The sequence below is a fragment of the Hylobates moloch genome, unplaced genomic scaffold (genome assembly GCF_009828535.3).
Source record: "Hylobates moloch isolate HMO894 unplaced genomic scaffold, HMol_V3 SCAFFOLD_12, whole genome shotgun sequence".
NCBI lineage: Eukaryota > Metazoa > Chordata > Mammalia > Primates > Hylobatidae > Hylobates > Hylobates moloch.
Window position 1 is genome coordinate 23821152 of NW_026652287.1, and position 27138 is coordinate 23848289.

The window sequence follows — 27138 nt, forward strand, 5'->3', positions numbered from 1 at the left end:
ATTAAGTCTATTAAAAAGAAAAGGTGGTCAATGGTCAAGAATGCCCTCATTGAGGGGAAGACATTGGAATCGAAGCTCCCAGGAGTTGAGAGGGATCCCTGCAAAGTCTGGGGTAGGTCCTTCATGGCAGAGAGGACAGCCCCCAGGAGGGAGGGGTCCAGTGTATTCAAGTAAGTGATGGGGAGAGGGACAGAGGAGAAAGGCAGAGAAGAAAGCAGGGAACAGCTAGCTCACTTGGGGTCTTGCAGGTCACTGGCAGAAATTGGGTTTTATTCTAAGCAGGATGGAGAGCCACAGGGAGGGATCTGAGCAAAGCAGGGCGTGCCTCCTTGTGTTTCTGCACCATCACGGTGGCTGCTGCGACAAGCTCTGTCTGCAGGTGGAGGCAGGAAAAGAGCTACCAGTCTTGAGTCCACCTGTCTCACTGCACCAGCGGAGGCCACGAGTGCACCTGCACCAGCCAGAGCACTTGGGCCATGGAGCCACATACCGGGTGGACTTTAGAAGGGTCATCAAGCTCCAGCCTGGCCACCACGCAGCCTGCTTCCAGCACGGCACCTGGACGCTTGATGTACTTCACCCGGCCACTTTCCTGCACGTTCAGGGTCATGATCATCTTCATCACCTATTTCGTAAAAAGAAGAAATAGTACAGAGCCCACCAGGATTGACACCCAGAGCCACCCAGAACTAGTGATGCCAGAGCAGGGATGCGCCATTTAAACAGAATGACTCCCTGCGTAGTGTTCAGGCAGAAGGGACAAGGAAAAGTGACCTTTACTGGAAGCCTGCTAAGTGCCAGGCAAGTGCCATTCAATCTGCAAAGCCAGCCAAGTAGGTGTTTATGATGCCCATTTTACAGATATGGAAACTGATGTTTATTTCTAAATGGGGAGTCTTCTCTTAGAAATACTGTTATATTACACAGAGTGGTTCACATACACGTTCCTAAAACGTACTGCATAAATCAAACATTTTGTGAATGGTTTGTTTTATTAAAGGCACTTAGAAAACCCTCAGGGAACACTCTGTGAAATGAAGAATCTGCTCATCAGCCCTTTTAATTTTCCCGAATGTCTGGATACGTAGATGGCATGAGCTTTGTCACCATGGTGTCGGCTGCAGAGCCAGGGCTGTGCTATCTCTCTTGCTTGGGAGTTCACAGCTTGGGCACCCAAGTCAGCCAGGCCTGGACTAGAATCCCAGGACCTGCCCCCCACCAATACCTCTGTGATCTTCAGAAGTGGCTCCCCTCCTTGAGCCTCAGTTTCCCCAAGTGTAAAATGAGGAATAATGACAGTTTCACCTCTTAGGGCTCTTACGAGGATTAAATGAGATGCAGATCCTGCCATGCAGCAGGTCAATACGCAGTAGCTACTATTATTGATGTATTTTCATTGCTATTATTGTTGTTATTTTCTGGGTTTGAATCCTGGCTTTGTGTGACCTCCAGCGAGTTTCTTAGCCTGCCTGGGCCCAGCTTTTTTATAAAATGGGGATCACATTTGTGCCCATCTCATATATTTGCTGGGAAGGTTAAAAAATAAAGATCAGTAAAATGCTTAGAACAGCACCTGCCACATGGTTATGGCTTTGCAAGTGTTGGCTTAACACCTTTCAATCACTGCTGGGGTCAATATTTAATATTTAATCATTGATTGACAATAATTGTTATTATCAATCAATTCTTGGCTGTGTGCAATGGCTCATGCCTGCAATCCCAGCACTTTCAGAGGCCAAAGCAGGTGGATCACCTGAGCTCAGGTGTTTGACCAGCTTGGGCAACATGACGAAACCCTGTCACTACCAAAAATACAAAATATTAAGCCAGGCATGGTGGTGCACGCCTGTAATCCCAACTACTTGGAAGGCTGAGGTGGGACGATCACTTGAGCCTGGGAGGCGGAGTTTGCAGTGAGACAAGATCACGCCACTACACTCCAGCCTGGGTGACAGACTGAGACTGTCTCAAAAAAAAAAAAAAAAAAATCAAGGAAACTGATTTACACAACAATTTACAGAACAGTTACGTAAATAGTACAGAGAGTTCCCATATTCTCTGTACCCAGTTTCTCTGTCATTAACCTTCTTACTCATTCCTGGGGAGATGTGCATTTTTTGAAGTTATTTATTTATTTATTTTTTGAGATGGAGTCTTTCTCCGTCACTCAGGCTGGAGTGCAGTGGTGCCATCTCAGCTCACTGCAAGCTCTGCCTCCCAGGTTCACGCCATCCTCCTGCCTCAGCCTCCCGAGTAGCTGGGACTACAGGCGCCTGCCACCATGCTCGGCTAATTTTTTGTATTTTTAGTAGAGACAGGGTTTCACCATGTTAGCCAGGATAGTCTTGATCTCCTGACCTCATGATCCACCCGCCTCGGCCTCCCAAAGTGCTGGGATTACAGGCATGAGCCACCCCCGGCCTGAAGTTTTTTTCTTCGAATACTTAGGGGATTTGGCTGAAATCCACAGACATTCCCTTAGAAATTTGCAGACAGCGGCCAAGGGGAGAGGTAGGCCTGTTTGTTCAGACATGGGACAAAGCCAGAGGAGTGGGAGTTTGAGGGTTCAGGATTCCCCACGGCCGGCTCTGCAGTCACCTCCATCTCAGCGTAGCTGCTCCCAGCCTCAACGTGGCCCCCGTCCTCCACTGTGTACTGTGTCAGCTTCCCAGCCGAGGGGGATCTCAGGACCGTAGGATCATTCTCCTTCTCAAACACACACGTCTTATTGCCAATGGTAATTCGGTAACTGGGAGAGAGGAGGAGTGGGGTAGGGAGACTGATGAGGACCACCAACTCAGCAAGCTCTAGTCCAGCTTTCAATACCATTTCCCCTTCCTAAAGGGGGAGTGTACCGTCTACATTCCCAAAGGGTGGCATTTGATAGTTATCTCAGAGACATTGAGAGTGAGGTGGGTGAACAAAAAGGCTGTGATGCTTTCTTTTTTTTTTTTTTTGAGACGGAGTCTCACTCTGTCGCCCAGGCTGGAGTGCAGTGGTGCGATCTTGGCTCCCTGCAAGCTCCACCTCCCGGGTTCACGCCATTCTCCTGCCTCAGCCTCCCAAGTAGCTGGGACTACAGGTGCCCACCACCACGCCCGGCTAATTTTTTTTTTTGTATTTTTAGTAAAGACAAGGTTTCACCATGTTAGCCAGGATGGTCTCGATCTCCTGACCTCGTGATCCACCCACCTCAGCCTCCCAAAGTGCTGGGATTACAGGCGTGAGCCACCACGCCTGGCCAAGGCTGTGATGCTTTCTTTGGGAGGATCGCTTGAGGCCAGGAGTTCAAGACAAGCTTGGGCAACACAGTGAGACCCCGTCTCTACAAAAAATTTAAAAAAAAATAGCTGGGCGTGGTAGCATATACCAGTAGTCCCAGCTACTCAGGAGGCTGAGGCAGGAGAATCCTTTGAGCCCAGGAGTTCGAGGCTATTGTGAGCTATAATTACTGTGTCACCCAGGCTGGAGTGCAGTGGCACAATCATGGTTCACTGAAGCCTCGACCTCCCTGGGGTCAGGTGATCCTCCTATCACAACCCCCTAAATTGCTGGGACTACAGGCACATGCCACCACACTTGGCTAATCATTGTATTTTATAGAGATGGGGTTTTGCCATGTTGCCCAGGCTAGTCTCAAACTTCTGGACTCAAGCGATCAGGGTCTCACTCTTGCCTAGGCTGGGCAACAGAGTAAGAACCAATCTATAAAATAGAATAGAATAGAATAGAATAGAATAGAATAGAATAGAATAGAATAATAAAAAGGATGTGACCCTTTTTTTGGCTGAAAGCTGGTTCCTTTTACTGACATACTTCCAACAGGGCCTGACACAGAAAACTCAATCAGTGGATATGATTCAACAAATATTTACTGACTCAAAGTCTTAACCTTTGAACTGGGGAGAGTGGAACCTATAGTAATCCTGAACATTCTTGGCAGATAGAACATGGGTTAAAAAAGAGATAACAGGCAGGGTGCAGTGGCTCATGCTTGCAATCCCAGCACTTTGGGAGGCCAAGGCTGGCCAACTGCTTGAGTCCAGAAGTTCAAGACCAGCCTGGGCAACATGGCAAAACCCCATCCCTACAAAAAATACAAAAATTAGCCAGGCATAGTGGCACATGCCCGTAGTCCCAGTAATTTGGGGGACTGAGGTGGGGGGATCATCTCGGAGCCCACGGAAGTTGAGGCTGCAGTGAGTCATGATGGCGCCATTGCACTCCAGCCTGGGTGAGAGAGCGAGACCCTCTCTCAAAAAAAAAAAAAAAAAGGAGATAACAAAATATTACTCTGGCATAAACCCAGTCTGCCTTCTTCCAAAACATTGAAGATTGAGAAGAGAGTCTCCACTCTCTAAATGGAGCTTTTCAGACATCCCTTCCCCTTTCGTCACCTTGGCCAGGGTCTGTTTCATTGCATGATCTTGGGGTGATCAGACACACTGGAGGAGGGGCATCTTTGGGGCCTATCTTACTATCTCACAAGCCCCTGTGCTAAGAGCTTCCAGGGCATCTTGTGTGTTACCCATCAGGTACACGACACCCTTTCCTGCCACCATCTGTTTGTTCAGTGTGTCATCTTCCCCAGTGGGCTGGAAGCTCCACGAGTCACGCCCAGAATGCTATCCCAACACCCAGCACAGCGCCTGGTATGGAGGAGCTTAGTAGGTCACTGCCACGCTAACTGGGTGGATGCCAGAGCCCAGATGCACAGGCAGCAGGCACCTTGTCACACACCTTGCAGGCCACGGAGCTGAGAGTCACGTCCCTTTCAGCTCTGAATCCCCACCAACCAGGTTACTAAAAAAGGGCCTCCTAGGATCCTCCCCTAAATATCTGCCAGTTGCACAGAATTCCAACCAAGAGATTAACTTCTCTGCACGCCCCCAGAATTTACCAGAGAGGCACCTTCTCTAAGACCCTTGGACCTGCACATAGGCCAGCACTGTGTTTTCCATGCCTAGGACAGAGAGCTGTGCACGCCCAGCCCACAGTAGGACTCGCACCCCCACGCACCTGTCAACCTCTTCCTTCATGTAGGTGGTGTAGCTGTTCCCATTGTAGGAGAGCAGGAGCCCCCCATCATTCAGCCGGTGGGCGTCGATCTCGATGTGGCAGCCATTCATGATGAGAACGAACATGGTCAGAGACTGCCGGGCCACCTGTGGGGACAAGCCCCTTGTCACTGCCTGGGTTCAGAATGTGCTCCCAGAGCACTGTTTGGCCCCGCTAACAACAAACAAGAGCTGGTTGTCCACCACAGAGGGCCAAGATGAGCACTCCCGTCTCTCGGACCCAGCCCTCACAATCCCTGCCAAGAGAGCAGCTGCTGATGGGGCTGGGGGAGGCCTGGAGTAGCGAGCCACATCTGCCCCATGAGTAGGCTAATGGCCGCTGATTTAGTCCCTGTCAAGCCGTGTTGGCAACTGCATGTCCTCTGGGGCTAGAGACTCCCTTCTGATTCCTGTCTGCAGCTTTCACTCTGTGTGAGGCAGCCCCAGAGACTCCACCAGCAGACAGGTGCAATGGACTAAACTTTTGTGTCCCCGCAAAATTCATAAGTTGAAATCCCAACCCCTAATGTGATGGCTTTAGGAGGTGGAGGCTTTGGGAGGTGATGAGATCATGAAGGTGGGGCCCTTGTAAAAGAGATTAGTGCCCTTATAAAAGATCCCCTGTAGAGCTCTGTGGCCCGTTTCTGACATCTAAGGACATAGTGAAAGGACAACATCTATGAAACGAAAGGTGGGTCCTCAGTAGATACCAAATCTGCCAGTATCTTGATAGTGACCTTCCCAGCCTAGAGAATTGTGAGAAATACAGTGTGTGGTTTAGAAGCCACTCAGTCTTTGGTATTTTATGACAGTAGCCCAAATGGACTAAGACACCTGGACATGGACTAGGACTCTGCTCCCCAGACCCAGCTCTGCCCAGGAGCACACAAGAACTTTGGGACACATGAGAGAGACACAGCCAAGCCCTGGCCCCAGCACTACATCTCCCTCCAGGAAGAGTGCCTGCCCCATCTGGTACTTCAGTTCAGTTTTCTCTCAGAAAACACACACCCTAAAGGCTTTCAACCTATAAAATTCACAGTTTATGACACAAGGTAGCAAGAAATAGAGGAATGTGTATTGCAGCATTATTTGTAATAACAACAAAAATTAGAACCAAATTAGCAAGCCAACAACCTTGCGATGGAACACTCTAGATCTGCCCTGTCTGATATGGTGACCCCTAACCACAAACAGCTATTTAAATTGATCAAAATTAAATAAAATGTAAAATTCAGTTCCTCAGTCACACTGGCCACTTTCAAGTGCTCAGTCACCGCATAAGGGCAGCATCTTGGACACAGCAGATAGGGAGCGTTCCCTATCTGAAGGACAGTGCCACAGACATGAGTTTAGACGCGTGTTTAAAAAAACTTGTTAGTAACATGGAAAACTTTATGCCATGATCATATCAAAGCTGTAAAACTGTATTTGCACTATGACCTCAACTTTGTAAAATTAATGCAAAAGGAAAAAAATATATAACAAAGATTTGCTAAAATGTTCACCAGGATTACTTCTAGGCATTAGCACATGATGGATTTGTTTTCCTGATTTTTTATGCTCGCTTGAGATTTTGAAATTTTCTACATTGTGCATATGTGACATTTAAAATCAAGTTGGGGGCAGCCAGGTCCCCAAAGGTAGCCAAGAGGCATTAGGGGCAAAGGAGGATGATTGTGAAAGCACACCCTGATTAATGACACACAGGTTTAGTTGAACTAAAGCCCCCAAATCTCCCAAGTTGTGAGTCCTACTCATGCTCATCAATATTAAATAGAAAGTATTAATTAAAGAAAACAAAAATTCTGTCTCAGAAGCAGACTCAAAATCTGTCCTCTTTTCCCTCCTGACAATGTGAGGCTGGGAAGCACTGGGCAGGCCTGGGCTTACAGGGGACACAGCCTCCTGCCATTGCACTGGAACCCGGGGCACTGATGCCACAGCCGGCTTACCCCAACAAGGACCTTGGGCCCAGAACACTATGGCTAGGACACCAAGCCTCACCCCCTACCGTGCATCTCAGAGACATTTCTGACACTGTTGAATTGACCTTGGATGGCCCACAAAGGGCAACTAGGCACTTCTGACAGAGGAGAGCAACCGGAGTAAGCCCCAGGGACTCCAGTAGCAAATCAGGGAAGACGCCAGAAATCCACACGTGGTGCAGAGACAGAGAACAAAACCAGCCTCAGAGCCCCTGGAAACAGACCCGGGCCCACTATTCTGTCTTAGCAAAGGCCCAGCTCACATTCTATAGGGGTTGAATAATATCCTCCAAAATTCATGGCCTTCCTGGAACCTCAGAATGTGACCTTATTTGGAATGAGGTCTCTGCAGATGCAATTAAGATGAAATCATACTGGATTAGGGTGGGCGCTAAATCCAATGTGACTGGTGTTCTTACAAGAGAAGAGACACAAAGACACAGTCATGGAAGATAATGTGAAAACACACACACACACACACACACACACACACAGAGGCAGAGGCCAGGGGGTGTGGCTCATGGCTGTAATCCCAGCACTTTGGGAGGCCAATGTGAACACACATACATACACACACATACATACACACACACACACACACACACACACACACACACACACACACACACACAGAGGCAGAGGCCAGGGGGTGGCTCACACCTGTAATCCCAGCACTTTGGGAGGCCAAGGCAGGCAGATCACTTGAGCTCAGGAGTTCAAGACCAGCCTAGGCAACATGGTGAAATCCCATTTCTACTAAAAATACAAAAATTAGCCAGGCATGGTGGCATATGCCTATAATCTCAGCTACTCGGGGGACTGAGGCAGAAGAATTCCTTGAACCTGGGAGAAGGAGGTTGCAGTGAGCCAAGACTGCGCCACTGCACTCCAGCCTGGGTGACAGAGTGAGGCTCCATTTGGAAAAAAAAAAAAAAAAACAGAGACAGAGACTGGGTTAAGGCATCCACAAGCCAAAAATCACCAGGGACTGCCAGCAGCACCAGAAGCTGGGGAGGCTCAGAACAGATCCTGCGCCACCCAGCGCCTTCAGAGAGACCATGGCCCGCCAACACCTTGATTTTAGACTTGGCTTCCAGAACTGGGACAGAATAAATTTTTGTTGGTTTAAACTGGTTTGTGGTACCTTGTTACTGCAGCTACAGGAAACTTATCCACGCTCCATTGTGCCCTCTGCGGACTGCACAGCCCTACGTGTTCTAAAAGCCAAAGTGTTTAGGTGTCAAGGTCACGGACTACATGGGGATTCCCGAGGAACACAAGAGCTCAAACCCAAGCATGAGCAAATCCACTCCAGGGATGGTTCATGGAAGAAAGAAACTCCCTGAAGCTTGCAGAGTGTTGGAGACATTGGAGAGGCACGGGGGCATTTACCTTGAGAATGTACTTAACACCTCCGTAAATTAATTCCACATCCACGAGGTTCAGTAGTGAATCCGCTGGGAGGACCTGGCCCCTGAAAGAAAAGACAGGGTTGTGGTCAGCCTTGGGAGGGACTGAGAACTCCACAGCCATCCCTTGCATTTAAAAAAATTAAATGCCCTCTGAGGCTAGAGTCTCCCTTCTGATTCCTGTCTCCAGCTCTCACTCTGGGTGAGGCAGCCCCGGAGACTCCACCAGCAGCCAGGTACAATGGACTAAACATTTGTGTCCCCGCAAAATTCATAAGTTGAAATCCCAGCCCCTAATGTGATGCAGCTCTCTGCATCAGCAAACCTGACTGCACTAAAAATGCTAAGCCTGGACCAGGCGCAATGGTTCACGCCTGTAATCCCTGCACCTTGGGAGACCGAGGCAGGTGGATCACTTGAGGCCAAGAGTTCGAGACCAGCCTGGCCAACATGGCAAAACCCCATCTCTACTAAAAATACAAAAATTAGCCGGGCATGGTGGCATGCGCCTGTCATCCCAGCTACTTGGGAGGCTGAGGCACAAGAATTGCTTGAACACGGGAGGCAGAGGTTGCAGTGAACTGAGATCACACCATTGCCCTCCAGCCTGGGTGACAGAGCGAGACTGTATCTCAAAAAAAAAAAAAGCTAAGTCTGATTAAAAGGCATGCACAGAACCTGAATCACCCTGAGGAGCCTGATATTGCTCAGAACTTAAGGAATTAGCACTTGCTGAAGGATTTGAAATCTTAAAAAGGCTTTTCAGGAGCAAAGTCCATATAACGGTCTCTTGGGAAAATTTCACATATGGGATCCTGCCTCCTGCTTATGAAAGAAACCAGAGCAGGGACTGTGATTCTACTACTGTTCAAAAGCATAACCAAGCACTAAAAACATTTCTCACCAGGCACAGTGGTTCACACCTATAATCCCAGCACTTTCAGAGTTGAGGCAGGAAGATTGCTTGAGGCCATGAGTTTGAGACCAGCCTGGGGGGCAACATAGTGAGACCCCATCTATACAAAAAGTTAAGAAAATTGGCCAGGCATGATGGCATGCACTGGTGGTCCCAACTACTTGGGAGGCTGAGGTGGGCAGATCACTGGAGCCCAGGAAGTTGAGGCTGCAGTGAGCCGTGATCATACCACTGCACTCTAGCCTGGGTGACAGCCTGGATGACAGAGCAAGATTCTGTCTCAAAAAAAAAAAAAAAAAAAAAGTTTATCCTTTATTTTCTTTTTGATAGTTCCTTTGCCTCTTGCAGCAGTTCTCAACTGGGGGTGATTATTCTGCTCCTTAACCCTGGGACATTGGGCAATGTCTGGAGATATATTTGATTGTCATAACTCAGAGGGAAGGGCTGCTGCTGGCATTTAGTGGGTAGAGGCCAGGAATGCTGCTAACATCCTACGATGCACAGGACGGGCTCCCAAACAAAAAAGGATCCCACACAAAATGTTAATGGTGCTGAGGCTGAGAAACCCCGGCCTATCCTAACAGAGATCACCTGGTTGCTTTCCATTCGGTCCATTTCATGATGACCCTCTGATTCTGGTGAGGGTCTGGGAATGCACCCACTTCTAGAGATGACCTTTAAGCCACTTTGCTTCCTAAATCCACCTCCTTGAACTCAGAACTCCTGACTATTATGATGTACCTTACACAAGACAGCATGGATCCGTACACAACAGCCTGTACACTGACTGCCACCCTGGCCTCAAGAATCCCATTCCCTAACCCACGGCCTCTTCAAGGGTGGCCTAGGTTGATCCGCAGAGGAATTTCCCAGAGGCAAGACTGGAGGAGAGACTCACCAATTGCCTGGTGACTAATTGGCCACACGAATAAAGGAGACAGATTCAGCCTCCTAAGCCACTAACACATCACAAAAGCAGAAGGGAACTGCCACAGCCCCTACCTTTCCAGGGAGTGTAAGAAATCTGTCATGCACGTTCTGAACATCGCATCGGCCACGTTCAAGGCCCCGCATACCACCCCAAGCATGATATCTGGTTTCTCCGCCTAGGAGAGAATGCACTTCAGTATCCCTAGGAAGCCGAGGTCTCGGCCGTCCAGAGGGGAGACACAGGCAGCTCACTCCCTACCTGCACTTTCTCAGCAATGAGGTAGTCCAACCACCCAGTGTCGATGTCATTGTTCTGGAAGCTCTCAGTCTCCAGGAGGTTAATGAGGTATTCCACGGTAGTCCTAAAGTCGCCTCGGATGGACAGTTCCTTCAAAGCCACCACCATGTTCCTTGAAGGGAAAGGCACATGGATCATTTTCCAAATTCATGCATATATCAACAGAGTTGCTGCAATGATGTGGTTCAGAGAACTAGAAAAGCACAGGAGTGGCCGGGTGTGGTGGCTCATGCCTGTAATCCCAGCACTTTGGGAGGCTGAGGCAGGCGTATTACTTGAGGTCAGGAGTTCAAGACCAGCCTGGCCAACATGGCGAAACCCCATCTCTACCAAAAGTACAAAAATTAGCTCAGCATGGTGGAAGACGCCTGTAATCTCAGCTACTCAGGAGGCTGAGGCAGAAGAATCACTTGAATCTGGGAGGCAGAGGTTGCAGTGAGCTGAGATCACACCATTGCACTCCAGGCTGGGCGACAGAGCAAGACTCTGTCTCCAAAAAAAAAAAAAAAAAAAAACAGAAAAGAAAAGCACAGGAGTTAAGACAGGGCTCTGACTGACACAGCCAGTGCATTGAATCAGCGCCAGGGTTTACTGCCTGGCTAATCTTGGCCAACTGACTTGAGAACTCTGGGCCTCAGTTTCCTCATATGGAAAATGGGGAAATAGCCCTGACTTCATGAGGGTGTTCAAGAATTGAAATGAGACAATCCATGTAATGCACATGGTCATTGATCAATAAATGTTAACTACAATGAATGTGATTAGTTATTATTGTTATAATTATTGACTATAATAGTTAATGATTAGTAGAGAAAGAACCGGCCAGGCATGGTGGTTCATGCCTGTAATCCCACTGCTTTGGGAGTCTGAGGTGGGAGGATTTCTTGAGGCCACGAGTTCAAGACCAGCCTGGGCAACATAGTGAGACCCCATCTCTACAAAAAATTTTTTTAAATCAGCCAAGCATGGTGGTATGTGACTGTAGTCCCAGCTACTCAGGAGGCTGAAGGGGGAGGATCGCTTGAGCCCAGGAGTTTGAGGCTGCAATGAGCTATGATCACACTACTGCACTCCAGCCTGGGCAACACAGTGAGACACTATCTCTTAAAAGAAGAAAAAAACAAAGGGAAAATTGGTCACTGCCTGTCTCTCCCTTGACCTATTCAAATCTCCTGTCCCCAGAGCTGGTGCCACCCTCTCACCATCCACACAGCTGCTCTGCCTGGTGTGTGTGGGGTGCACCTGCAGATGGACGGCACTGTCACCCAGCTCAGGGGCCTGGTGGGCCCCATCGCTGCCTCTTCCCAACACACAGCCTCCAAATCTCCAAGAGCACCAGTTCAAATGGCTAAACCTCAGGCCGGTTGCAGTGTCTCACGCCTGTAATCCCAACACTTTGGGAGACCGAGGCGGGTGGATCACCTGAGGTCAGGAGTTTGAGACCAGCCTGACCAACATGGAGAAATCCCATCTTTACTAAAAATACAAAACTAGCCGGGCGTGGTGGGACGCGCCTATAGTCCCAGCTACTTGGGAAGCCGAGCCTTATGAATTCATGGTGAGTGTGGGCAGGTATCTGAACACCTCTTCTTCTGGGAGAGAAAGCTTTCTTTTTTCTTTTTTTTTTTTTTTTTGAGACAGAGTTTCACTCTTGTTGCCCAGGCTGGAGTGAAATGGCACGATCTCAGCTCACTGCAACCTCCATCTCCCAGGTTCAAGCAATTCTCCTGCCTCAGCCTCCCGAGTAGCTGGGATTACAGAGGGCCAGCAGGATGCCCAGCTAATTTCTGTATTTTTAGTAGAGACAGGGTTTCGTCATGTTGGCCAGGCTGGTCTTGAACTCCTGGCTTCAAGTGATCTGCCCACCTTGGCCTCCCAAAGTGCTGGGATTACAGGCGTGAGCCACTGTGCCTGGCCGAGTAAGCTTTCATGTCTTGCAGCATCCTGTGTGCTGTCAGCAGGTAATGGGGAAGGACACCGATGACCCCATTTTGGGGGTGAGAAAATGAAGACCCAGTGAGGTCAAACAAGGGTATCCATACGCCATGAAAAGTCAGCTGTGGGTCTGGAAGCTGGGTCTGAGAGTTAACCCGCTGGCCTCACGGGTGAGTGACTTGTCCCAGTTTCCTCGGGGCGGTCCCCATTTTAGCACTGAGAAGTCCTTCAACCTGAGAAACCGGTGCTAGGAAAACGAGGACAGTTGATCCCCCTACTGGACTCTCACTAAGAGCAATAAGAAGAGCTGGAATTTCTGCCTGTGAGTTCTGTTGAAGCTGCGGTTGGTCCAGTCGTAGCATGTGACAAGCCACAGGTCACTTCACTCGGAGGGGTCTGGGCTGGCTGATCTGTCTTCCGCCTCCTCCTATTAAGCCCTTTTTGCTGCAATCTTCCATAAACTTCAAGGATCTCTATTTTTCACTAAGCATGATTAAAATTAATTATTCCAAGCTGGCAAAGAAAACCTGATCATCAAAACTGCCCAACTCAATTTAATTCGTGGCTAAGTGCCCCAGGTCAGATTTTAATGCTAAGGCCTTTGGGATTTTTTCACTCCAAAGTGCAGTTACCCACACAAAAACATTTAATTACAAAGTAAACTAGTTTTATACCTTTCCACACCCATGTCAAGTCAGGAGAAGTGTCGGATGTGGTGTGTCAGAATTTGGGGGTCCCTCTGTCAATGTGGGCTTCTCAGCTCTGCAGAAACTATCACAAGTATGGGAGGACTTGGCTGAGCTGGGGACATGGGGCTGCTGTCACAGGCCTCAGGGTGGTGGGTGGTTCACAGCAGGACACACTCCTTAAAATTTAGTCTTCGGTGTCAAATACAACCAATTAGAGAACTACTGACAAGGTTTAAATGTAAAGGAGTTTCCCTCCCCCTTTCTTCAGCTATAGTACTTAGCACCTTTTACACTTTGGGTATCTCCTAGAACAAACTTTAGATCTCCTTCAAGCTAGACCTCTTATAAGCTCAAGACCAAATGACCTTGGTGCACTCATTTTACTTTGTGGATCTTCAATAAAGGAAAAGGGCAGGCTTTGATCTTGAACTTCAAGCACAGGGTATTTAAAATGGGGCCTACCCTGTGATTTACTTTTCTTGGTCTCCTGAAATGCTACTGTATCTGAAGCCCCAGGGGACTGTTTCGTTTCTTAAAGGAAGGAATTGGGAAAAGGAGGAAGTGGGAAGGGAGGGAAAGAAGGAAGGAAAGAAGGAGGAAGAAAGGGAGGGGGAGGAAAGCAGAGAAGGCAGGAAAAGAAGGATGGAGGGAAGAAGGGAGGAAGAAAGAAGGCAGGAAGACAGGAAGGAAGGGAGGAGAGAAGGGAAGGGAGGAAGGAAGGGAGGGGAAGGGATGGAAGGGGAGGGGAGGGCAGAAGATGGGAGGAAGGAAGGAAGAAAGGAAGGCAGGAAGACAACAGAAGGGAAGGAAGGAAGAAAGGAGAAAGGCTGAGAGGGAGGGAAGAAGGAAGGAAGGGAGGAGAAAGAGAAGGAAGGAAGAGGGGAAGAAGGGAGAGAGGGAGGGAAGGAGGAAGGAGGAAGGAATGAAGGAAGGAAGGAAGGAAGGAAGGAAGGAAGGAAGGAAGGAAGGAAGGAGGGAGATACTGACGAAATGGCCTCTTCCCGGTTCTCTCCCCAGGAGAAGCAGTGCCCAAACTGGGAATCCGCAAACTCGTGCAGGCCTCCAGTAGCGGCCACGCTGAAGTAACCCCACACGTTCTTGCTGCTCCGGAAATTCAGTTCCTGGACAGTCCCGGAGCTCGGCTTAAAACCCTGGAGTACGGACAGAAAATGCAAAATGGAAGAAATCATTACTCCAGATATATTTTCATCAGAATTCAGTCCTGGGAAAACCCAAGAACCCCTACCCTAACCAAAAGCTTAGGGTACTCAATAAAACACTGATGTCTCTTGTTACACGTATGGATGTATCTATTCATGGGTGTACCCATATGAGCACCTCAATGCCTATAATTCCTATTTTTTTAACTGTAAAAAAATAACCAAGTTGGGTCAGTCGCAGTGGCTCATGTCTGTAATCCCAGCACTTTGGGTGGCAGAGGTAGGAGGATCACTTGAGCCCAGGAGTTCAAAACCAGCCAGAGTAACATCAGGAGACCCCATCTCTACAAAAAATTAAAAAATTAGCCAGGTGTGGTGGCACACGCCTGTAGTCCCATCTACTTGTGGGGCTGAGGCAGGAGGATCTCTTGAGCCCAGGAGATTAGGCTGCAGTGAGGCATGACTACGCCACTGCACTCCTGCCTGGGTGACAGAGCTAGACACTGTCTCAAATAAATAAATAAATTAAATAAGCGAGTTGGGACAGAGATGGCAGTGCAGGTGTTAAACGGGCGAATGTTGATGATTGTTGGAGCTGAGTGAAGGGACATTCTGACTTTATATGCTTGACATTTCGAAAATAAAAAGTTTAAATAAAAGTGAAGACAGGTTAGATTTCCAATTCTGGATAATGAAAACCTCTGCAGGTGAAGAAATCCAGGGTGTCCTGGGCAGGGCCCTTGCTGCTAAGGAAGAGGCTATTTCGTCGGTATTTCCTTCCTTTCTTCTCTCCTTCCTTCCTCCTTCCCTCCCTCCTTCCCTCTCTCCCTTCATCCTTCCTCACTCCCCTCTTCCCTCCTTCCTTTCCTACCCCTTCCTCCCTTCCTCCCTCCATCCCCCTCTTCCTCACCCCATCGGCCAGGCTGCTGCCAACACACACCTGATCCCCTCTGGGGGGACGGCCCATCTCCCTCTGAGTACAATTTTGGTAGAGTGGGTGGACAGGGCACCTCTCACTGGGATTAGGGCTCCTGAACTAAGGGACGAAGGATTTGGGGAGAGGTATGTAGAGGTGAGAGATGGAGCGACCCAAGTGCCTGGGCTGTTACCGTACCTGGTCCTCCATCCTCCCAGGAACCTGGGAACGAGCCATCATCCCTCCAAAAAATTCCCTTTTTGTGTGTCCCCCCAGAGTCGGTGTTTGGTTCGCAGCCAAGAACCCCAAACGAATACAGCTACCCTAGCTTAAAATTATTTAATTAAAAGGGGTAGAGGTGTATCCTCTCCTACCCCCAGTTTCCTGAGTGTAATAATTAAGCAATTAAGTTGTAGTAGATTGATGAGTCCTGTGACAATCAACGGTCGGTATGCATGTAAACTGTAAGGGATGCCAGTTGGTTTTTTTTTAAGACCCAAGTAAGACCAAGTCGCAAAGGGACTCTCTACAATGAGCCAGACTTTATACTGTGACAAAAAGCACACAGGGCTAGAAATCCAAGGACTAGGGTTCTAAACCTGGCTGCTTGTCCCAAAGACAGGCATGGCTTTTGGAGTCCACTGCTGGGTCTCAGCAGGTCCCAGGTGGGAGACAGGAAGCAAGTTACCCCAGGCTCTTTGCCTGTAATGTGGGGTGACAATGTCCAGCAGCAGTAGTGTCCTGTAAGTGAGCACTGAGACCCAGGAAGGCTCGGCCCAGAGCCTGGCAATAATCCAAAAATCCAGTAAATCCAGCTGGGTGTGGTGGCTCACGCCTGTAATCCCAACACTTTGGGAGGCTGACGCGGGTGGATCACTCGAGGTCAGGAGTTCCAGACCAGCCTGGCCAATATGGTGAAACCCCGTTTCTACTAAAAATACAAAAATTAGCCAGGCGTGGTGGCGGGCGCCTGTAATCCCAGCTACTTGGGAGACTGAGGCAGGAGAATCGCTTGAACCTGGGAGGCAGAGGTTGTAGTGAGCCAAGATCGTGCCACTACACTCCAGCCTGGGTGACAGGGTGAGACTCCATCTCAAAAAAATAAAAATAAATAAAAATAAAAATCCAATAATCTGATAAACCACGGCATGTCCCTTCCCATGCCTCAGCTTCCCCATTTGTACACTGAGATGCCTGTATAGCTTGTGGGTGTCTCTTCTCAGGCTAACATCCAGGGTGCCCCACATGCTGAGAGATCTGAGATGGTGGAAACACAGGGGCCCCCATAACTTGCCTCGTCTGGGTTTTCGCTGGTGATTCTGGCGGCAATGACATGGCCTCGGGCGAGGGGAGGGTTTGAGGGGGTTTCAAAAGAAATGGGAGTCACTCCCCATGGTGACTCTCCGTACAGAAGCCGGATATCCTTCAGCCGGTGCAGTGGCACGCCCATGGCGATCTAAAATCAAGAAATCCAACCCACAGACTGTCAGAACACGGCCCCAAAACACCAGGCACAGTGGTAGATGCAACAGAGGTTCCGTCAATGATTTAGGATATACAGACACTACTCTATAGACAACATGGTGCTCTACTGTGGCCAGAGAGCCAAAGAAAGAAAAAGCCATAAGGCATGAACTTTTCACAGTGGAGCAAATAGTACAGTTGGGATAAGGAAAGATATTTATGAAACAACATCACACAACACGAAAATACATGCATCAAGTAAAAGCACTAGACTTTTAGAGCTAGGGAAGGTGAGAAGTAACCGTGTTGGCTGCAGAGTTAAAGGAAGTTTTTGTAAAGGGCACCCGAAGAGGAAACTGGACATGAAGAATGGGTAAAAAGTAGACAATTATGGAACCAGCTTAACCGAATGATCAGGTTTAACATGCTTCATGATGGGATGTATTAAGGACACAACACCTGTGTAGTATTCTGCCAAAATGTGTAGCAGGAATCAAACCAGGAAGAAATAATCAGAGAGATCCAGTGAGGGACATTCTGCCCGAGCTCCTCAAAAATGCCAGTGTCCCTGCCTGTAATCCCAGCACTTTGGGAGGCTGAAGCAGGCAGATCGCTTGAGCCTAGGAGTTGGAGACCAGCCTGGGCAACATAATGAGACCCCATCTCTACAGAAAAAATTAAAAAAACATTATCCAGGCATGGTGACTTGCACCTGTGGTCCCAGCTACTCAGGAGGCTGAGGTGGGAGGATCTCTTGAGCCTGGGAGGTTGAAGCTGTAGTGAGTCATGATTGCACCACTGCACTCCCGCCTGAGTGACAGAGCGAGACTCCACCACCAAAAAAAAAAAAAAAAAAAATGTAATGCCAATGTCAAGGATGAAAAAAGACTATGGAATGCTTTCAGATTAAAGAGATTAAAGACACATGAAAATAAAATGGAATGTGTCACCCTGGGTTGGATCCTGGATTTAAGAGACAAAAAACAGCCATAAAAAGACATTATTGGAACAACAGGGAAAATAGTTAATGTGAATGGTATATATTAGATATAGATGTGGTATCAATGCTCTATTTCTCCAGTGTCATAATTGCACTGGCGCGTTGGGCCAGAATGCTCTTGTTCTAGGAGGCCTTTAGAATGAAGTATTCAGAGGCCATATGTTACGAAGGTTCACTCAAACCATTGACAAAAGATTGAGCCCATGGCCGGGCACAGTGGTGCACACCTGTAATGCCAGCATTTTGGGAGGCCGAGGTGGGCTGATTAGTTGAGGTCAGGAGTTTGAGACCAGCCTGGCCAACATGGTGAAGCCCCGTCTCTACTAAAAATATAAAAATTAGCTGGGTGTGGTGGCAGGCACCTATAATCTCAGCTACTCGGGAGGCTGAGGCAGGAGAATCGCTTGAACCTGGGAGGTGGAGGTTGCAGTGAGCCAAGATTGCACCACTGCACTCCAGCCTGGGTGAAAGGGCGAGACGCCACCTCAAAGAAAAAAAAAAGATTGAGCCCCCTAAAATTATACAAACCGACAGAAGAGAGACAAAGCAAATGTGGCAACTGATGGATCTACATGCAGGGCGTATGGGTATTAATTGTATCATTCTTGCAACTTTTTTGAAATCTTGCAAACTAAAAAAAAATAGAGAAAACTTTTTTTAAAATTCTGCCGAAGGAAGAAAAAGAAGAAGGGAGGGAGACCAGCCTGGGCAACATAATGAGACCCCATTATGGGAAGAAAGAAGGAAGGAAGGAAGAAAGCAATAAAAATAATTTAGAGAAGAAATAAAGGACATCCAAATTGGAAAGGAAGAAGTCCAATTATCCTTGTTTACAGATTATATGATCTTAAAATTGGAAAAACGTAAAGAATCCACCAAAAAACAATTCGAATTGACAAACGAATTCAGTAAATCTACAGGATACAAAATCAGCATATAAAAATCAGTAGCATTTCTATATGCCAAGAGTGAATGGTCTGGAAAAAAAATCAAGAAAGTAAGTCCATTTACGATAGCTACAAATAAAATAAAATCCCTAGAATAAACTTACCCAAAGAAGTGAAAGGTCTCTATAATAAAAAGCATAAAACACTGATGTGAGAAATTGAAGAGGACACACAAAAATGGAAAGATATTCCATGTTCATGGTTTGGTCTCTATAATAAAAAGCATAAAACACTGATGTGAGAAATTGAAGAGGACACACAAAAATGGAAAGATATTCCATGTTCATGGTTTGGAAGAATCAGCATTGTTAAAATGGCTACATTACCCAAAGCAATCTGTAGATTCAATGCAATCCCTATCAAAATACCAATGACATTCTTCACAGAAATAGAAAAAAAAAATCCTAAAGTTTATATGGAAACACAAAAGACCCAGAATAGCCAATATCATCCTGAATAAAAAGAACAAACACTGGAGGAATCCAATTACCTGACTATGAGTTATATTATAGAGCTACAGTAACCAAAACAGGGTGGTACTGACATAAAAACAAACACATAGATCAATGGGACAGAATAGAGAATCCAGAAACAAATCCATACATCTACAGTGAACTCATTTTTGACAAACTTGCAAAGAACATGCAATGGGGAAAAAGTCTCTTCAATAAATGGTGCTGGGAAAACTGGATATCCATACGCAGAATCATAAATGAAGAATCAAATTCTTCAAATCAAAATGGACTAAAGACTTATATCTAAGACCTGAACTTATGAAACTACTAGAAGAAAACATTGGGGGAACTCTCAGGAACATCAGTCTGGGCAAAAATTTATTGAGTAATACCCCAAAGGCACAGACAACTAAAGCAAAAAAAGGACAAATGGGATCACATCAAGTTAAGACACTTCTGCACAGCAAAGGAAACAATCAACAAAGGGAAGAGACAATCCACAGCATGGGAGAAAACATTTGTAAACTAGCCACCTGACAAGGGATTAATAACCAGAATACATAAGAAGCTCAAGGATGAGCATGGTGACTTATGCCTGTAACACCAGCACTTTGGGAGGCTGAGGTGAGAGGGTTGCTTGAACCCAAGAGTTTGAGACCAGCCTAGACAACATAGCGAGACCTTATCTCTACAAAAAATTTTAAAAAGTTAGCTGGGCATGGTGTTGCACACCTGTAGTCTCAGCTACTCAGGAGGTTGATGTGGGAGAATCGCTTGAGCCCAGGAGGTCAAGACTGCAGTGAGCCATGATCATGCCACTGCATTCCCGCCTGGGCAACAGAGCAAGGACCTGGCTCAAAAAGAAAAAAGAAGCTAAAACAACTCAGTAGGAAAAAAGTCTCATGAATCCAATTAAAAATAGACAAAAGATCTGAATAGACATTTCCCAAAAGAAGACATATGAATGGCAAACAGGCATAGGAAAAGGCGCCAACATCACTGATCATCAGAGAAATGCAAATCAAAACCACAATAAGACATCATCTCACTCCAGTTAAAATGGCTTTTATCCAAAAGACAGGCAATAAGAAATACTAACAGCTGGGCATGGTGGCTCAAGGCTGTAATCCCAGCACTTTGGGAGGCTGAGGCGGGTGGATCACGAGGTCAGGAGATCAAGACTATCCTGGATAACACAGTGAAACCCCATCTCTACTAAATATACAAAAAATTAGCCGGGCGCCGTGGCACACGCCTGTAGTCCCAGCTACTCAGGAAGCTGAGGCAGGAGAATTGTTCGAACCATGAGGCAGAGGTTGCAGTGAGCCAAGATCGCACCACTGTACTCCAGCCTGGGCGACAAAGCAAGACTCACTCTCAAAAAAAAAAAAAAAGAAAAAAAGAAAAAAGAAAACAGAAAACAGAAAAAGAAATGCTAGCAAGGACGTGGAGAAAAGGGATCCCTCATACACTGTTGGTAGGACTGAAAATTAGTACAACCACTATGGAGGACAATATGGAGGTTCCTTAAAAAACAAAAAGTAGAACTACCAATCTAGCAATCCTACTGCTAAATATATACTCAAAAGAAAGGGAATCAGTATATCGAAGAGTATCTGTACTCCCATGTTTATTGCAGCACTATTAACAATAGTCAAGATTTGGAATCAACCTAAATGTCCATCAACAGATGATTGGATAAAGAAAACTGGAAAGGAAGAAGTCCAATTATCCTTGTTTACAGATGATATGATCTTAAAATTGGAAAAACCTAAAGAATTCACCAAAAGACGATTCGAATTGACAAACAAATTCAGTAAATCTACAGGATACAAAATCAACATATAAAAATCAGTAGCATTTCTATATGCCAAGAGTGAATGGTCTGGAAAAAAAGTCTGTACAGGCCAGGTGCAGTGGCTCGTGCCTGTAATCCTAGCACTTTGGGAAGTCGAGGTGGGCAGATCATCTGAGGTCAGGAGTTTGAGACCAGCCTCGCCAATATGGTGAAACCCCACCTCTACTAAAAATGCAAAAATTAGCTGGGCATGGTAGTGTGCACCTGTAATCCCAACTACTAGGGAGGCTGAGGCAGGATAATTGCTTGAACCCAAGAGGTGGGTGTTGTAGTGAGCCGAGATTGCACCACTACACTCCAGCCTGGGTGACAGAGCAAGACTCCATCTCAAAAAAAAAAAAAAAAAAAAAGAAAAAGAAAAAGGAAAAAGAAAATGTGGCACATACACACAATGGAGTACTGTTCAGACATAGAAAAGAATGAGACCATGATTTGCAACAACGTGGATGGAACTGGAGAACATTATGTTAAATGAAATGAGCCAGGCACAGAAAAACAAACTTTGCATGTTCTTACTCATTTGTGGGAGCTAAAAATTAAAATAATGGAACTCACAGACACAGAGAGTAGAATGATGGTTACCAGAGGCTGGAAAGGAAGAGGTAGGGGCATGGAAAGCGAGGATGGTTAATGGGCGCAAAAATGTAGTGATTAAGAGAACAAATACGGCCTGGTATTTGATATAGTACAACAGCGCGACTACAGTCAACAATAATTTATTGTACATTTTAAAATTAACTAAAAGAGTATAATTGGAATATTCATAACGCCATAACACAAAGAAAGGATAAATGCTGGAGGGGGATGGATACCCATTTACGCTGATGTGATTATTACACATTGTATGCCTGGGAGGCGGAGGCTGCAGTGAGCTGAGATTGCACCACTGCACTCCAGCCTGGGCAACAGAGCAAGACTCCGTCTCAAAAAAACAAAAACAAAAACAAAAATCTCTTGCACCCTATAAATATATAGACTTACTATATACCCATAAAAATTAAAAATAAAAAAAAAATTTAGAGTTCCCTTTAACCCAAGGGGTTATAACTCTGGATCACATATTCCTAACAGGGGTGATACTGCCTCTGAAGAGACAAATACTTGTTCTTGGGAGGAAAAAAACTCACTCTTTTCATGAATAAAGCACAGATATATCTACGATATCCAAACAGGTATGTGGTATATTTGTGATATTAAAATTTCACAAGACAGGGATTAGGATATAAAATGTGTCCAAAGGATGCTTGCAGGGAGTGATCATGATAACAAGGTTAAGAAACATTTCTCTAGGTCTATGAATGTCCTGAAATTGTATAAAAGATATTTTCCCAGGGAGAACTGTAGCTTTTACAGATTTCTCAAAGTGCTCTTTGGCCAGTCATTCCCCTGGGACAGTCAGCCAAGAGATGGGCGGGATGGACTAATGGGAGCAGCACATGGACCCCTGACCCAGGGTAGAGAAGTCCCAGGGCCCTGAGCCCGTTTTCTCACCTGTAGCTGGGCGGCCGGCAGATTGACGTCAGCAATCATTTCTGTGCAGGGATGTTCCACCTGCAAGCGAGGATTCAGCTCCAAGAAGTGGAAGCTGCCGTCCTGGCTATAGAGGTATTCCACTGTCCCTGCACTCACATAGCCCACAGTCTTGGCCAGGCGGACGGCACACTGTGAAGAAACAGAAAGAGGCCAAGGGGGTTCCAGAGGTCTTTTCAGGGAACTGTAAATGGTGACTATCAGTTCCTTCACCAAATGCAGACTGAGCACCTGCTACATGTGAAAGATTTTGGGACTGGCCAGGTGTGGTGGCTCATGCCTATCACCCTAGCGCTTAAGGAGGCCAAGGCGAGAGGATCACTTGAGGCCAGGAGTTCAAGGCCAGCCTGGGCAACATAGCAAGACTCTGTCTCTATAAAAAAATTTTTTAAAAAATTAGCTGGACATGATAACATGTTCCTGTAGTCGCAGCTACTCGGGAGGCTGAGGTGGGAGGATCACTTGAGCCCAAGACTTACAGGCTGCTGTGAACTATCATCGCACCACTGCAGTCCAGCCTGGCAACACAGTGAGACTCTGTCTCAAAAAAGAAAAGAAATATTTGGGGAGTTCACAGACTGGCTAATCCAATAAACCTGTGTGATGCTGAAATCACCTCTGGAATGGGCCCTCGTCCCTCTTGTTAGGCACCCATGCCACCATTCGGCCACACTGACCGTAGCAAGTTCTTCCTGACTCTGAGCTGAGACGGCTCTCTCTGAAGCTGCCCCCTGGGCTCTGAGAAGTGTACCTGCTCCATGAACTCGAATATGGCCAGAGGGGCGATGGTGGCCGGTGCTTCCTCTACGATCTTCTGATGCCGCCGCTGGATGGAGCAGTCGCGACCAAACAGAGACACAGCATTCCCATACTGGTCAGCGAGGATCTGAACTTCCAGGTGACGGGCATGCTGGGCCAGCTTCATGAGAAAGATGGGCGAGCCTGGGATCTCACTCTGTACCTGTCGGGGGAAGCAGAGCAGCCTGATCTTCATGGGGAAACCAGCTCTGGAAGCTTCTGGAAGTTCTCAGGAGAGAACATAAAACAAACGCAGTAATGTGTTTAGGGTACTCATCCAGGACTCTGCTGATCTTTTACTTTCGTTGTCTCAAAGACATAATATTCTGTGGAGTCCTGACTCCACAGTAACAAGCAGAAAGGGGCCCCAGGTTGGGGAGGGCCCCAGGTGGGAAAGAACAATGAACAACTGCTCGAGAGATGGCTAATCACAAACAACTCCAGGACATAACGACCTCATAGCCCCTCCTTCAGCACCACCTGATAAACCTCCCACCAGCCCTTGCCTCTTTGCAGACAGCCCCTTCTCTGCTGTGCTGCCTGTTGCAATCTTGCAACATATTTTCATACTTCCTCCAATAAACCTGCCTTTCTTTACCTACAACTGTCTTAAAATTCCTTTACCAGCTGCACCACCAGCCCCAGATAGTCACTACCTGCAACATATTCTCTTTTTTAAGTCAAACTTTGTGAAATGGTAAAATCTCCCCACAATCACATCCCCTAAAGATATCGCACTGTTAAGAGTTTGGTGTCCAAACTGGCTTTCTTCTATGCATATAGCAACACATACAGAGAAAGTTTCTTTGAATGAAAATGGGACCAAAACACACTAATCTGTGGTTGTCTTTTTCTTCCACTTACTGCACTTTCTCAGCTAGCTCTCCCGGGTGGAACCTAAGGACAAACTTACTTCATCCTGTTAAGAGCTGAAAGGCAATGTTTTATAGGCATGTCTTCTAGAGATTCTTAAAGACAATGTGAAAAGTATTCACGTGCAATGATTTCTAAGACAAATTAAGTTTTAAAAAGTAATTTGCAATAATGAATGGGATGAACTCACGCAAAAAATAATAAAACAACTGTATGAATGTCTATGTAAAAGTATATACAGGGACAGTGCTGAAGAGAGCCCCCCCACCATCAGCAGCTGCTAATAGTGGTTACATCTGAGAAAGGAGAGTTGGAAGGTGATGGGGAAAAGGGTTTTTCCTTTTTTATTCTTAACATATGGCTGACTTGATTGACTCTACATTAAGAACATATTCATAGTGCACTCATATAAGTAAAATAAAAAAGCTTGGGCATCTGTGTGCACATGAGGGCCTGGGGTATGTGGGAACTCTCTATTCTTTCTGCTCCATTTTGCTGTGACCCTAAAACTACTCTAATAAATAAAGTCTATTTTTTAAAAAGCAAAAAAGCTTTAAAATCTGTATGACCCCTAATGCAATATGGAATCCAGGACTGAATCCTGCAACAGGAAAGGGACATTGGTGCAAAAACGGATGAAATTCAATCCAGTCTGGAGTTTACCGAACAGAAAAGTGCCCATGTTAATCTCTTAGTTGCAAAGTTATATGAAAAATGTTAACGAGTGAAACCGGGTGAAGGATAGATGTGAACTTTCTGTACTGCTGCTACAACTTCCCTTTTAATATCAATTCTTCCCCCCACTCAAATCCCCAAACACCTGTACACCCCAACAGCGATACAATGGTAGTGAAACTGCTGCTTTATACAACATTCACATATCATACCAAGAGTGGTATAATTAGTAAAACTCCTAGAAAGCAATGTACTGATATGTGTTTCAAAGTGCATGTAAAGTGTGTGCTATTTAACTAAGTCTTTCTCCCCACGTCTTTATCCAAGAAAATAATTAAGAAGAAGAAAAAAGAGCTAAGTGTTATTTATAGTACTAAATATCATATTATGCTATAGTATTATTATTCATAATAAAGTAGAAATAAGCTAAACATTTAACAAAAAAGGAAAGGTTTCATAAATAAGGCTATAGCCACACATAAAATATTGAGTAATCATCAAAATAATTGCCAAGGCAGGAATAACATAATAATATTCATGATCTACAATTTGGAATGCTTTAAATGCAGAACAAAATTTTGTGTAGACTGAATACAACTCTTTAAAATATACATATGAAGAAGGTCTAGAAGAAAAGCTAGAAATATTAAAATAGCTTTAAGAATGGGAAGATTGTCAGTATAAATGTTTTCTAAACATTGCTAACAGACATAAGGTTTTAAAAGAGGAAAACTAGCTACCAGTAAGTAAATATGCAATTCGTTCCTACAGTTAAAATTGATCAGGCGGGGCGCAGTGGATCACGCCTGTAATCCCAGCACTTTGGGAGGCCAGGGTGGGCGGATCACTCAAGGCCAACATGGTGAAACTCTGTCTCTACTAAAAAGACAAAAATGAGCTGGGTGTGGTGGCACACGCCTGTAATCCCAGCTACTCAAGAGGCTGAGGCACTAGAATCATTTGAACCTGGGAGGCAGAGGTTGCAGTGAGCTGAGCTTGTGCCACTGCACTCCAGCCTGGGTGACAGAGTGAGACTCTGTCTCAAAAATAAAATAAAATAGATCATCTAGAAACATTAGAAATACCAAGAGTACTAAAATTTATAAAATATCCCATTCCTCTATAGGCCAACATAGTCACAAACAGCTATTTTGATCCTGTATCTCTGAAATCATTTCTACATACACTGACTTATAGACTTGAACTACCTAAAAGATGCTGTCAAGATCAACACAAAACCGTGGGCTTTTCTGAGTAAAAATGTACGTATTTGTTGCAAAATACGATACAACAATACATCCAGCTCCTACGAATGTCTTCTTGACTGTCACAGAATAATGCTAAGAGAAATAATCTGGCAGCCCACAAACAATTCCCAAAGACAGATGGGAAAAGACACAGCAAGAACTGCTCACTTGTCTGAAAAGGATCGGGAAGTCCTCCGCACTCTCAGCCTTCCGGATTCCCTTCCCTCCGCCACCTTCAGAAGCTTTGATCATCAATGGAAAACCAATTCTTTCTGCTGCCTGGGTGCAAAGGACAAACAGACCACTTTAGAGGTTAGCCAGTTGCCAACCGCTACCAGGACAGAGGCAGTTCAGTTCTGGCCCCCCTGGCCCCCACAGGCTCTGCATTTACCTCCAAGCCCTCATCTACGTCTTTCACGCAACCCTTGTCATAAACATCTTCTGGGACACTGATTCTTTTTCCCTGCTGCAGATCATCTTCTGTCCACTCCACTGTCAGGCCTGGAGAGTCACAAAGAAAGCTGATTCCTCCCAAATCCAGGAGAAACACACACAACCCAGAAACCACAGGGCCTCTCCCTGTTGACATAGTGCTAGACCTGGGCTTCTGGACCAGCGGAATACAGACACTCCCTTTAGCTTCTCACAGTGGCTTTTCATTTCCTCAAGAACTAACCCAACCTTGAATGAGAAATCAAGCTTAAGAAACTAACTGCCAGGTGTGGTGGCTCATGCTTGTAATCCCTGGGAGGCTGAGGTAGGGGGAATCGCTTGAACCCAGGACTTTAAGACCAACCCTGGCAATATAGTGAGACCTTGTCTTTACAAAAAAAAAAATTTATAATTAGCCAGGCATGGTGGCATGGGCCTATAGTCCCAGCTACTAGGGAGGCTGATATAGGACGATCACTTGAGCCCAGGAGGTCAAGACTGCTGTGAGCTATGACCATGCCACTACAGTCTAGCCTGGGTGACAGAGTGAGACCCTGTCTC

At 46.3% G+C, this 27138-nt stretch overlaps 1 protein-coding gene across 1 annotated transcript in view; it reads right to left on the reverse strand.

Annotated features, from left to right (window-relative positions):
- Positions 1–27138, reverse strand: part of ACACB (acetyl-CoA carboxylase beta) — a 165109-nt gene that overhangs the window by 72834 nt on the left and 65137 nt on the right. The window contains exons 9-20 of the mRNA XM_058425432.1: positions 26537–26646; positions 26314–26424; positions 23304–23513; positions 22514–22684; positions 16593–16754; positions 14210–14373; positions 10560–10710; positions 10373–10476; positions 8438–8519; positions 5020–5165; positions 2599–2749; positions 491–625 (exon numbers count right to left, since the gene is read on the reverse strand). Coding sequence (XP_058281415.1) covers positions 491–625; positions 2599–2749; positions 5020–5165; positions 8438–8519; positions 10373–10476; positions 10560–10710; positions 14210–14373; positions 16593–16754; positions 22514–22684; positions 23304–23513; positions 26314–26424; positions 26537–26646 — 1697 coding nt within the window. The remainder of the gene's footprint in view (positions 1–490; positions 626–2598; positions 2750–5019; positions 5166–8437; positions 8520–10372; positions 10477–10559; positions 10711–14209; positions 14374–16592; positions 16755–22513; positions 22685–23303; positions 23514–26313; positions 26425–26536; positions 26647–27138) is intronic.